The following is a 14,200-nucleotide window of genomic DNA, read 5'->3' on the forward strand; positions in this document are numbered from 1 at the left end:
CGGTCGGTGAGCATTTCCTGGGGGAAACCCACTCCGGAGAAGATCTCCAGTAAGGCGGTAGCCACCTTGTCGGCCCGAATGGACGACAAAGCTACCGCTTCCGGGTACCGGGTGGCATAGTCCACTACCGTGAGTATGAAGCATTTCCCGGAGTGGCTGGGAGTGGACAGAGGTCCAATAAGATCCACAGCGACCCTCGAGAAAGGCTCTTCGATGATTGGCAGAGTTACCAGTGGGGCTTTGGGGCGCGGCCCCGCCTTCCCCACCCTCTGACAGGTGTCACACGAACGGCAGTAGGCACCCACCGCGGCTCCCATCCCAGGCCAGTAGAAATGCTGAGCTATCCTGGCCTTGGTTTTAGCGATCCCTAGGTGTCCGGCCATCGGAATCTCGTGTGCGATCCGCAACAATTCCGCCCTGAACGGATAGGGTACCACTAACTGTCGGTCCCTGGGCCACGCCTCCGGTGAACCCTGCTGGACCGTTACCCGGTACAGCCGTCCCTGGTCCCAGACCACACGCTCGCAGTCTGACTCCATGGGAGGCTGTGCCGCCTGTTCCTTGAGAGCTTTCAGGCTGTCTGCTTCCAACGCAGCCTGAAATTCCTGACTTGATGTGGCCAGAATCGACGAAACTGCCACATCCTCCGTCAGCCCCTCCGGGCATGTCACCTGGCCGCTGTCTGACCCGGCAGACACTTGGTCAGAAGTGGGGAAGCCGTCGGACCTCTGCAAGGCTCCTTGGGCTCCGACGCTCCCACTCCTGGTGACAGCGGCTATGACCGCTGTGACCGTGGGTAGTGCCTGCTTCCCCTCTGTTTCTGACCAAGCCGCCCGATCAGGCAGGCTTCCTAGGCCTTTGGACATCTCGGATGTGGGGAACTCCTGCCCTGGGGTCTTACCTGGCGGCTCCTCTCTTGGGACACCCCCACCTCCCATGGCCTGTTCCTCCCCCTGCAGTGGGCCTATACTCAGCAGCCTGGATACCCCTGGGAGCCCTACACTGCCGGTAGCTGCCCCCCTCTCCATCCCTGAGCTTCCCTCTACAGAATCCTGCCCGCCCCCTCCCTCACCGGAGGACAAGAGGTCACGGCACGCCGGCTGAGCACCTCTGCGGGCATCCCCACACTCCCCACCTGCTTTCACTAACCCTGTTTGTGTTGTGTCTGTGCAGGTGTTACCCTCAGGTTTCACTCCCTCCTCCTCAGCAGGACACACACTACATACAACATGGTTGGCATTAGCAGCAGACAAATCAATACACTCTTGGGGGGCCGAACTTGGGGGTTCAGAGGGTACATACTGCGATACTAGACGCCCCAAGTCGGTCCCTAATAAAACATTTGCGGGAATATTTGGCGTTACTCCCACCTCCCGCATCCCCCTTCCGGCACCCCAGTCCAAATACACCATGGCAACGGGAAGTGCCGGCTCCACGCCTCCAACCCCGGAGACGGAAAGAGTCTTTCCTGGTACCAAGTCCTGGGGGGACACCACCTCAGGCCGTACCAGTGTTCGTTCAGCGCCCGTGTCCCGCAGTCCCATGACCGCAGAACGGCCTATGGTGACGGGTTGGATGTTGTCCAGGGACCTACCACCACCCCCTCCCACACACAAAACATTGGGCGCTCTCTGGGACTGGGATGGGGTCTTTTGGCGCTGGGGACACTCAGCCCTAAAGTGTCCTGGTTTGTTGCATAGATGACAACGTCTTACGTCTGGTCCTTGCCTGGAGAGGGCAACAGGGGGATACACCCCTTGTGTTCTAGGGGCCGGGGAAACAGGGGCATGACTGGGCTTACCCCCTCTCCAGGTGCTGCTGGCAGACTTCTTCAGCTCAGGCGCCCTGTTATTGGCATACTCGTCTGCCAGGGCGGCTGTAGCAGAAGCCCCTGTTGGTTTTCGGTCACGGAGGAACTGTCGGAGGTCCTCTGGGCAGTTCCACAAGAACTGCTCCGTGACGAACAGTTCCTGGACCTCCTGGCGGGTAGTAAGCGCTAGACCCGAGGTCCAGTGCTCTGCGGCTCTCAACAGCGCCCGCATATGATCGGTCCAGGTGTCCTTGGGGCCACGCAGCAGGCTCCGGAACTTCTGGCGGTACGACTCGGGAGTGAGGTTGTACTGCCGGATCAGGGCCCGCTTGATGCAGTCGTAGTTCTGTACCTCCCCGGCAGGTAAGTCCCCCAAGGCATCCAGGGACTTACCCCTCAAACGGGGGGTCAGGTATCTGGCCCACTGATCCCGGGCCAGATGGTGCTGAAGACAGGTCCGTTCAAATGCCACCAGAAAGGAGTCCAGGTCCCCATCCTTCTCCAGTAGAGGGAAGTCCTCAGCTCGGACTTTGGACGACTTGGTCTCCTGATGGGTTGGTTGCTCTAGCGGAAGCCCCCGCTGGGCCAGGTCCAGTTGGTGCTGGCGCTCCGCAGCTCGCTCTGCACGCTCCGCAACCTCCCGGCGCTCTGCAGCTTCACGGTCCGCAGCCCGCTCCGCAGCCCGCTCCGCAGCCCGCTCTGCACGCTCCTCCTCCGCTGCCTTCTCTGATGCTGCCAGGAGGGTTTTGTAGACGGCATCGCCATGAGACTGGAGACTTGCCATAGCCGCTTGTAAAAGGGCTTGTGATCTGGACAGGCTGGGCTGGGTAGGTGGTGGGCAGCCCACTGCGGGACCGTATACTGGGGACTGGCTCCCTGAGGTGCCCGGGCTGGACTCCTCCTCGCCATGAGTAACAATGTCCTCCCCTCCTGCCACACGGACCGTAGCATTAGCCTCTTGCAGGGTCTTGCTCCTGGTGCCGTCTGCCATCTTGGTAACCGACACCGCTGCAACCCTGAGTTTGCACACACCTTGTTATACTTTTAGCCTGACCGTCTAACGTTGGGCTGACCTTAAGACTCCAGCAGTGGAAGTTACCACTGGCAGTCTTTAGTGCCTGGGAGTAGGGGTCCCACAACACTATTATTCTGCAATCCCACCGCTCTGCCACCAATGTGATGAAAGCCGGCCGGTGGGTGCAGCTCTCTGGCGCCCCCTTACCTCTCAGGTCAGTCAAGGTACTGCACCTAGAGAAAGTAGTGCCAGGTAGCTGCAACCAGCGCAGGGAACACGGTAGTGTGTTATCCCTTCAACGTCACTAAACCGTAACGTCACTACACAGCACAACTCGCTAGCGCCCTCTTAGCCTCAGGTCAGTCAAGGAACTGCACCTAGGATAAGCGGTCGCCAGGGAGACTGTCCTGTAACCTACTGGGTATCGGGGCCCTCTGTAGTGAGGGCGGTATATATATCTTCCTTGGCCGCGCCAGGAATATATATATCTGAACCTCCGACCGTCACTACCAGCCTTCCCCAATCCCCAGTTGGTATGCTGCCACCAGTCCCTATTTTAGATATACGCCCAGTCCGTGAATGGGCCTATATCGGGTCAGGAACCAACCCTGGGTAGCGTTTTGGCTTGAGCCGAGCTCACACGGACGTGCGTTCGTTATGCAGAATAAAAGGCAGGCCCACAATTACTTGAGGTAATTGATTATAATAATACACTAGATACACGATATACAACTAAATATACACAGGTATAAGGTCAGGCTAAACTATACAACAATGGAATACAACACACAGAATCACCACAGCATATCAGTTACCGGTTTCTTGATTTTCTTGTGACGCAGGGAGAGGATTCTGCGGTCGCAGGCACGGTTCTTTGTTACAGGCTGAGGCCTACCACCGCATGGTCAAACTGCTCCTCCCCTTGGTGGCCTCAGCTGGTGCTCAGATGTTCAGCACACCACTCTTGGGTCAAAAACTGACTTGTCTCTTGTCTGTCCTGCTATCTTACCTGCCCTGTCCCGCCCACTGCTGGTGAGGTCAGCTGGCTCAGTCTCCACCCTCAGGTCTAACTTCGATCAGAAGCCCAAATTCTAAGGAACCCAATAACTTCTTCTGGGATGGTCTCAGGATACCCACAGGGGTTCCCATGGATTCGGGCCGCCGTAACCGACCTTTTGATATCAATTATGATACCATACGGTCCTCAGGAATGGCTCAGCGCTATATCTAGGCTTCCAGAGCACGTACAAACGTCTACCGCGGAGGCTTGTGTGCGCAATGGCTCCGGGACGCCGTGATATTTTTTTATTGGCCCATCCCACGCAACATGCGTGTACTTTTCATGTTTCTATATCTTATGCCTCCATGCTTGTGACAGACAAAGAAACTAGTCCTATGGGACAAATGGTCAGGTACAGATAGACGAAGCACCCCCCCCTGCTGGCTGTGTTTCCTCTCGAAGTCTTTGAAGCTCCTAGCATTCAAGTGTTAAGTAGGCTTCTTATCTTACAGGAGCCTGGATGGGGGGAAACTATCTAGTTGACGTTTTAACAGAAGGTCCCAAGGGTGGGGGCTGCTGAAGTGTGGCCATCCCTGGATATGATTTATCATTACCAAGATGGCGGCTACAGGTTCATCACAGTAGTGTTTTTAGGTCACAGAAAGATCAGAGGGGCTTCGTCAGCACCCACTACATCTGCTACATCCTTGGGTTCCACTTTACCTCCATAAGGACAACATCTGCAAGGAGTTTGTATGTTCTCCCCATTTTGGGTGGCTTCCTCCGGTTTCCTCTCACACTCCAAAAAGACATACTGATAGGAAATCTAGATTGTGAGCCCCAATGGGGACAGTGCCCATAGTATCTGTAAAGCGCTGTGGAATTAATGGCGCTATATAATTGAGTAAAATAAATAACTAAATAAATATGTCTCCATGTGAAATGTGAGAATGTTGCCCTGCTTTTTCCACCTATAGATATAGGGTAATTTCATAGTTTTTTAAGTCACTTTTCTTTTTTTATCTTATGGTATTCGCTGACATTTTTTTGCACCACATTCACCAATATGGCACATGGTTCATGAATTTTACGCAAAGTCAAAATAGTTTTTTTTTGCGACTCGTTTTTCAAAACTGTGCAAAAATTTCTCATGTATATAAAATCACTACTGGGGCGGGACTGGAGTACATTTGCCACAAATGTCGAATCAGGCAAAAACATATGGAAACCTTAAACCTTGCCCACAGTGGTGGACTAAACGAAACAGAAGATATAAACACAAAAAATAGACTGATAAAAAGGGCAAAAGTGGAAACATGAATTTGGTGCAATATAAAAAAGGCGCAAAATACCAAAGACCAACAAAAAACAGGCGGAAATGCAATAATGAATCAGGTCCAAAATGTCCCTAATGGAGTGTTGGTTAGAGATCCATATGATGGTAAGGAGCACCTATGATTTTGTAGAGTGCAGCGACAAGAATTCACTGAGGAAGATTTTGGAGACCTTTGAAGTATCAGAACGCCTTCTGTACTCATCCGAGATGTCAAGAACTCACTAAGGATTAAAAAGCCAATTTAAATAGTATTTTATTTCATATTTAGAATTAAAATAACATGGAATTTCCTCTAATCACGTAATGATATTTACTAAAACACATAATTTACAGTGAGTTCTTCCATTACGAGGTCACATTCCCTTAGATATTTCCTTATTATGGTCTTATGTAAATTGCAATTTTCCAGTTATCACAGTTTTGTTGGCAGGGAAGAACCTTTGCATAATATATCTTTCAATCTCAAGTGACAAATCTTTTTAACCTCATCAATGCCCTTGAGAAGTTCTTCCGATGGAACGTTTTGAAGACGAGAGGTCAATTCCGCCATTATTTTCTCTTTGTCTGCCATTTTCGCACATATTACAAAAGGAAACCCAAACCTCTGCTTGTATTGGGAGTTCAGAAGAGTCATCCTCTCTCTTTCCCTAGAATTTAGGGATGTGAGCCCTGCTTGTCTCTGCTCCTGCTGTGACTCCATTGTTAAGGTCCCACTTGTCAATTCTCTGCCGGCCAGGTCAGGATGACACCTCAAGATGCCTTCTTTTCCTATATGGAAATTAAAAAGAAATACAAAAAAGTTATTTAAAAAAATTGTTCACCTAAAGTTTTTGGATTTTGTAAATCATACAATATCCCATTATATAATGTTTTTACTTATATTTTTCAGTGTCTAGTACAGAACAGGATGGACTTTATTGAGAGACACCAGTGGGGTCTTTGTTGGTAGGATTGTGATTATATGGCAATAAAAACATTTGGTCATTACACTGTGTAACCAGGAGAATAATGCAACAAGCTTGTGGAATTTATGGCTTCCCTCGAGCAGAGACAAGATAAGAACTTAAGGATATTTCCAGTCTTTTCAAGCTGAGCCCTTCAAGGCTTTGATGTATTTCAACCTATAGAGAAACTCCATTCTCATTCTGTTCTATTTGGTGGAAATGTCCCGGAACTATTGATGGACACTAGGAAATATTTACTAAAGTAATGTATGTTTTTCACTGTCCCGAAGAAGTGGGGGTTGCTGATGTCCCATTATCTACCAAAATGACCAACGTACCCTTGTCCACACTCACTTTTCTTTTAATATTCTGCAAACTTTCCTTCTCAGTAATATTAACACAAAATATACAGTACAGACCAAAAGTTTGGACACACCTTCTCATTTAAAGATTTTTCTTTATTTTCTTGACTATGAAAATTGGACATTCACACTGAAGGCATCAAAACTATGAATTAACACATGTGGAATTATATACTTAACAAAAAAGTGTGAAACAACTAAAAATATGTCTTATATTCTAGGTTCTTCAAAGTAGCCACCTTTTGCTTTGATGACTGCTTTGCACACTCTTGGCATTCTCTTGATTAGCTTCAAGAGGTAGTCACCGGAAATGGTTTTCACTTCACAGGTGTGCCCTGTCAGGTTTAACAAGTGGGATTTCTTGCCTTATAAATGGGGTTGGGACCATCAGTTGTGTTGTGCAGAAGTCAGGTGGATACACAGCTGATAGTCCTCCTGAATAGACTGTTAGAATTTGTATTATGGCAAGAAAAAAGCAGCTAAGTAAAGAAAAACGAGTTTATAGTTTATAGTTTATAAGGCCGAAAAAAGACAAGCGTCCATCCAGTTCAGCCTATTTCTTGTGCACTGCAGCTATTCCACAGCGTTGATCCAGGGGAAGGCAAAAAAAAACCATGCGGTATAGGCCAATTTACATCATTGAGGAAAAATTCACTTCCCGACTCCAATCTGGCAGTCAGATTAAATCCCTGGATTAATTAACTATCACTAAGCATAAGATGTAATTTTATTGTTCTCAAGAAAGGCGTCCAGGCCTCTCTTGAACTCATTAAGTGAGTTGGACATCACCACTTCCTCTCCCAGAGAGTTCCAGAGTCTCACGGCTCTGACCGTAAAGAATCCCCTTCTATGCTGGTGCAGGAACCTCCTTTCCTCCAGACGCATAGTGGGCCCCCTCGTCTTTGTCGCCATCCTTGGTATAAACAGGTCATGGGAGAGATCTCTGTACTGCCCCCTGATGTATTTATACATGTTTATGAGGTCTCCCCTAAGCCTTCTCTTTTCCAACGTAAATAGGCCTAATTTTGACAACCTCTCTGGGTATTCCAGTCCCTCCATTCCCTTTGTTACCTTAGTCGCCCTCCTTTGTACCCTCTCTAGCTCCAATATGTCTTTCCTGAGCACCGGAGCCCAGAACTGTGCACAATATTCTAAGTGCGGCCTTACCAGCGCTTTATACAGAAGAAGAACAATATTCTCATCATATGCCCCTATTCCTCTTCTGATGCATGCCATGACTCTATTTGCCTTCGCAGCTGCTGCCTGACACTGGGCACTCCAATTTAATTTGCTGTTAACCAAGACGCCCAGGTCCTTCTCCATGTCAGATTTCCCCAACGGTTTCCCATTTAATATGTATGGCTGACTGCTGTTTTTCTTTCCCATGTGCATGACCTTACATTTATCGGCATTGTACCCCATTTGCCATTTTTTGGCCCAACTCCCCAATTTATCTAAATCCTCCTGTAGCTGTGCCCTATCCTCGTCTGTATTAACTACTTTACAAAGTTTAGTATCATCTGCAAATATTGCTATTTTACTATGCAACCCTTCCACTAGATCATTAATAAATATATTAAATAATATAGGGCCCAAGACAGACCCTTGAGGCACCCCGCTAGTAACCCTGACACACCCTGAGCTTACTCCATTGATAAGCTTACACCCTGAGCTTACTCCATTGAGTGGCCATCATTACTTTAAGAAATGAAGGTCAGTCAGTCTGAAAAATTGGGCAAACTTTGAAAGTGTCCCCAAGTGCAGTTGCAAAAACCATCAAGCGCTACAAAGAAACTGGCTCACATGAGGACCGCCCCAGGAAAGGAAGACCAAGAGTCACCTCTGCTTCTGAGGATAAGTTTATCCGAGTCACCAGCCTCAGAAATCACAGGTTAACAACAGCTCAGATTAGAGACCAGGTCAATACCACACAGAGTTCTAGCAGCAGACATATCTCTTCAACAACTGTTAAGAGGAGACTTTGTGCAGCAGGCCTTCATGGTAAAATAGCTGCTAGGAAACCACTGCTAAGGACAGGCAACAAGCAGAAGAGACAAGTTTTGGCTAAAGAACACAAGGAATGGACATTATACCAGTGGAAATCTGTGCTTTGGTCGGATGAGACCAAATTTGAGATCTTTCGTTCCAACCACCGTGTCTTTGTGAGACGCAGAAAAGGTGAACGGATGAACTCTACATGCCTGGTTCCCACCGTGAAGCATGGAGGAGGAGGTGTGGTGGTGTGGGGGTGCTTTGCTGGTGACACTGTTGGGGATTTATTCAAAATTGAAGGCACACTGAACCAGCATGGCTACCACAGCATCTGGCAGCGGCATGCTATTCCATCTGGTTTGCATTTAGTTGGACCATCATTTATTTTTCAACAGGACAATGACCCCAAACACACCTCCAGGCTGTGTAAGGGCTATTTGACCAAGAAGGAGAGTGATGGGGTGCTACGCCAGATGACCTGGCCTCCACAATCACCAGACCTGAACCCAATAGAGATGGTTTGGGGTGAGCTGGACCGCAGAGTCAAGGCAAAAAGGCCAACAAGTGGTAAGAATCTCTGGGAACCCCTTCAAGATTGTTGGAAGACCATTTCCGGTGACTACCTCTTGAAGCTCTGGTCAATCTACTGCAAGGTTGGAAAGGATTTCTTTAAAAAAATGACCCTCTCTTGACAGAGAAATTTTTCTTTTTTTTGGCCATAATTTTTTCTATATTTTTCCATCATGTTTTATCCATATTGAGGGCTTAGTTTTTAGCTCTAGTGTTGAATTGCACCATTTACTTTTCCATATAATTTATTGAAAAACAGGAAAATAAATTCCAAGTTGGGTGAAAATGGTGAAAAAAAAATGCAATTCCGCCATTCCTTTTTTGTGTTTTGTTGTAATTGTTTTCACTGTATGGTAAAAATGACCTGGACGCATAATTCTTCAGGCCTGTACAATTACAGTGATACCAAATTTGTAAGGTTATTTTTAGATTTTGATGGTGAAAACCCCCCCAGAAATGTCGCTATTTCCTGAGATCCGTAATTTTTTTTGTCAATATACCTGTATTAGGGCTTGCTTTATTGCACGGCGAGCTTATGTTTTTACGGATACCAATTTGGGGTACATACAATGCCTTTTATTTTTATTTTTTAGGGGAAGATTGTTTACTTAAAAATGGCAATACTGGCTTGCGTTTTTGTTTTTTTCTCTCTTTACAGCATTTATCGTATGAGTTAATTCATTTTATATTTTCACAGATCGGACTTTTACGAATGCGGCAATAACAAATGAGTCTATTTTTTTATTTTTTTTATATTTGAATCAAGAAATGGGGGTGATCTAAAATGTTATATTTTAAAACTTTTGTTTTTATTCATTTATACTTTATTTTTTAGGCCCCCCTACAGGACTTGAACCTGCAATGACTATTACAGTATATAGTAAAACTGACAATCTTCTAGGAAGCCCAGCCACGGTGTCGGGCTTCATAGGTATACAAAGATGGTGAAGATTGGGGTCTTCAGCAAAAATTTTGTTTGTATCTTATATGCGTTGGAGCAATAAAAACTGGTAGAAATGGCCTCTAAGACCAAAATAAACGAATAAACAATGTTACTGTATACTGCAAAGCAAAGTATTTAAAAGGTTTGCCCAGTCTCATGTAAATGTCACCCACATACATTGATAGTATATGGATATCACAATGAACTCTCCTTGTATCTATCAGGTGAAGCTGGGTGTTACTGATGGAACCAAATAGAGTATGACATTCATAATAGGCACGTCCAATAGACATATCAAGTGGAAAGCAAAAACCTTTAAGGCAACGCTCTCACAATGAGCTTTTGGTGAGTTTTTGATATTGCAGATTTTCTGCACCCATTAAGTTAGGAGAAGTGCAATTAAGAACCAAATGAATATGTTTGAAGATAACAAGTCAAACAGTGGTAGGAAATAGAAAAATCATTATTACCATTGCTGGAGGTGAATGCCAGGTCCCTACGCGCGTTTCGGCACTTGCCTTCTTCAGGGAGACTCCTGGACTCCACTGCTTGACTTGTTCTCTTCAACAATGTTGCCATAGTTAATACTGTCACCATTTGATACTGTCACTGTTATCTCATTAGGGGCTACTATTGTATTATTACTTTAACACTAGTTGGGTACTACTATTACATTGTTCCCCTTGGACCCTGTGACTTTCTATTTCACATTCATCTACCTTGGCAAATTGATGATCATACACATTTTGTCATCTGTTTAAGAATTGCTGGAATACAATGCCATTAATCTTGTATTTACTGTTTGTCCCAATTTGTTTTAATACGATTTAATAAAGATTTTTTTCTTTTATCATACTTATATTCATATAGTTCTTAATTGCACTTCTCTCTATATGATCTGTCGATTATTTTGGTGCATTACCTCATTTATTGGTCCCATTCTTAAGTACAATTTCCCATGATTGATTGATTTTTTGAGTACTTATGCAATTTGCCTATATTTGTATCACCCATTAAGTAAGGTAGATTCCTTGCATTTTTTCAAAAATACGCAGCGCAAAAAACTCACCAAAAACTCATTGTGGGGCTTAGGCCACGTGCACACGTTGAGTATTTTGAGAGTTTTTTACATCAGTATTTGTAAGCCAAAACCAGGAATAGGTAAAATATACAGAAGTGGTGACGGGTTTCTATTATACTTTTCCTCTGATTTTTTGCTTTGGCTTCCAAATACTGATGTAAAATACAGATCAAATACTGAATGTGTGACCATACCCTCTACTAGGAACTACTTCAGGAAACACTCTCTATTTGGCCAGGGCCCCACTATCAGTATTTGGTCAGTATTTTTTCTCAGGAGTGGGAGCCAAAACCAGGAGTGGGTGATAAATGCAGAATTGGTGACTTGTTTCTATTATACCTTTTCTCTGATTGTTCCTCACCTGGTTTTGGCTCCCACTCCTGAGAAAAAATACTGACCAAATACTGATGGCCGTGGCCTTTGGAGTTTGTTCATACGAAAAATGAGCATGTCACTTCTTTTAACCGCTTTAGAGTTTTGAAGCCAAACACTGAAGTGGTTAAAAGAAATTACATGATAAGACAGAACATGTGCACAGCAGGTCGTCTTTACATTGCTGTGCAAAATGCCCATTTTACCGTGCGCTTGTGCGGTGCTTTTTTGAATCTGCCTGAAAAAGACATCATGTGCACAGAGCCTTGGGGAATTGTTGAAGTAATTTGTTGTTTCCTGAAGTTTTTTATCTTGAAGTGCTTTTTGAAGCCCTCTGATTGTACAGTGCCTAATTTCGAGCAGTTTCCATGAGGAGCCACTGTAAAGAACTGATATGCACTTTCTTTTTCCCAGCAGCCATTTTTCAAATTCTGAAGTGGAAAAAACAATCAAAAGACTGAACATATGAACAGCAAAGTGGTTTTACAATAGAAATGAATGGAAGATTCTTTTAAAGGGCATCTGTCACCCCCAAAATGCAGTTTAAATGGGCTATACAGTGTTGTTGATGACTTAGACCTTATAACAAACATACTAACACTGTACCTGTTACTAGTACACTGCCTGAGAAAATAACTTTTACTTCATATGCAAATGAGAAGGCCTCAGTGCACCCTTGGTGAGGCCTAGAGTTTGGTGCACAGTTATACCTCCACTTCTGGTTGACAGTGCGTGCTTCCCAGAGCGAGCACTGTCTGAATGTTGCAGGTGTGTGTCCCCAAAAACACTGTATAGCCTATTTAAAATGCATTTTGGGGGTGACGGACTACTTTTAAGCATTTCTTAAGAGATTTTTTGAGGCATTTTAGGAGCAGACTGGCTCTAAAAAACTTGCAAAAAAATCCTGAATGTGCACATAGTCATAAAGTGGTTGTCGGGCCTCAGACTACAAGTCTGCTGTCACTCTGTCTGCGTACTGTAAGGATTCTTCGGTACCGGGAGCAGGCCGTTATGTGCCCGGAAGTATAAATTTGCATGCTCCCGGTCACATTCCGACTAGACATGTGCGGCCTCACTCAATATATTAGAATTGAGCAAGGCCACACTTGTCTAGTCAGCATGTGACAACATGTATGCAAATTACATGCCTGTGATCATGCACCCGCCGCCGACACCGGAGAATCCTCACAGCTGAAAATGTGAGGAAATAATCTCAAATTATGGGTGTATATTTGTATGCACCAAATTTTGGGGAGAAATTTCTGCCCCCTAATAGTGTGCTGCAGAACTTTTCCTTTTCCAGGGATGTTTTATCTGCAACCTGATCAACAACTTCAACACTTCGTCATATTCCTTCCTTCTGACTTTATGGAGTATTGCAAAAGTTTGTGCACCCAACTAAACCGTCTGCTTACAGTCTTTGGCTCTCTAGGCAATATGCAATAAGAGTGACTGGGGATGACAAGTCTGACTCCAGAACAAGAAGGAATGTCCTCTCACCTAGACACAAGTTCCTACATTTAGGTGAGCACCCAAGAAAACAGGGAAAGTGTGATCTGTGCAAACAATACTGAACAAGTAATATTATTAACCTGTCAGCTTAAAAAAAAAAAGGTATCAATTTACAACCATAATGGTAAATAGCATTTTAATCATGTGCAGCAGTCTGAGGAAGTGCGGCTTCAGGGAGAAAATGAAGTTATATCCTCCCTGCGGCCACTCGCTTCCCGCCATCGAGAGACACCTGAATATATTTAGAAGAGTATTTTCCTGCAGATTACCAATATGGCTGCAGGTAAATACCATTTTTGCTGACAGATTCCCTTTAAAACTGTCAGCTGATCTCACCAATGGGACATAAACCCCCCCCAAACCTTTATTTAATACCTGAATCCATTTGGATGACACATTTTGAGGTACGTGTGTTATATTTTTTGCAGCTTACAAATTGTGCAATAAAAGAAAAACTCAGACAAATAACGACTGGAAAACAGCTAATTAAAGGGTAATGTACTACGGAAATGGAAATGAAGTTTTCTGAGTTATTACTTGCTTAGGTTGTACTGACTGCAGGGCGATCATGATAAGGATGACTGGGACTGACATGTGCCTGAAGCCACCTCATATTCCTTGTGGCTGCTCTTTGAAATTTAGATTTCATCAGTATATGCTTAGAATTGTCTGAAAAAAAAATCCTGGTACCAAAAGCACCAAAGGTACAATCCTAGTGCCAGAATTGATATGCCCAGTCCACAATTACCCTAAGGGCTTGTGCAGATGACCGTCTTATCTGTCCAAGTGCGATTCCACAAAACATCGGATCGCACCTGAATCAATGTTTTGTTATGGGTCTTGCAGATGTTCGATTTTTTTCCTTGAACAAAGTCTGTCCAGGGAAATAATTGCAGCATGCCAGAGTTTGATCCGATATTTGGATTGTGCTTGGCCATGCAAGTCAATGAGTCCATGGAAAACACTGAGCTGCACTCGGATGACATCTGAGTGCAGTCTGATTTCTGTGCACTGACAGAATGGAGAAGATGGATACATTTTTTTTTCTCTATCTTCTCCTCATTCAACAGAATCGGATCACACTATGCTCACACTCTGATCAAATTGTGATCAGAGTTTGATCAGAGTGTGATTTGCATAATTGACCCGATTCTGATGAAAGAATGTATGGCAGTCTTTGTCTGCTCTTGCCTGTGCGAACAATCATTGGTGTGCTCTGGCACACTGGTTATTACTGGATCAGTGTGCTGTCCGTTGAGCGCA

At 45.2% G+C, this 14,200-nt stretch overlaps 1 protein-coding gene across 1 annotated transcript in view; it reads right to left on the reverse strand.

Moving 5' to 3' along the window:
* Positions 1–5,397: 5,397 nt before the first annotated feature.
* The window catches only part of URAD (ureidoimidazoline (2-oxo-4-hydroxy-4-carboxy-5-) decarboxylase), a 43,063-nt gene continuing 34,260 nt past the window's right edge, over positions 5,398–14,200 (reverse strand). Inside the window, exon 2 of the mRNA XM_073669823.1 lies at positions 5,398–5,929. Within this exon, the coding sequence (XP_073525924.1) occupies positions 5,574–5,929 (356 nt within the window). The 3' untranslated portion in view covers positions 5,398–5,573. The remainder of the gene's footprint in view (positions 5,930–14,200) is intronic.

Source organism: Phyllobates terribilis, unplaced genomic scaffold, assembly GCF_046119375.1.
Source record: "Phyllobates terribilis strain yellow unplaced genomic scaffold, ASM4611937v1 Scaffold_2__4_contigs__length_985480577, whole genome shotgun sequence".
Taxonomy (NCBI): domain Eukaryota; kingdom Metazoa; phylum Chordata; class Amphibia; order Anura; family Dendrobatidae; genus Phyllobates; species Phyllobates terribilis.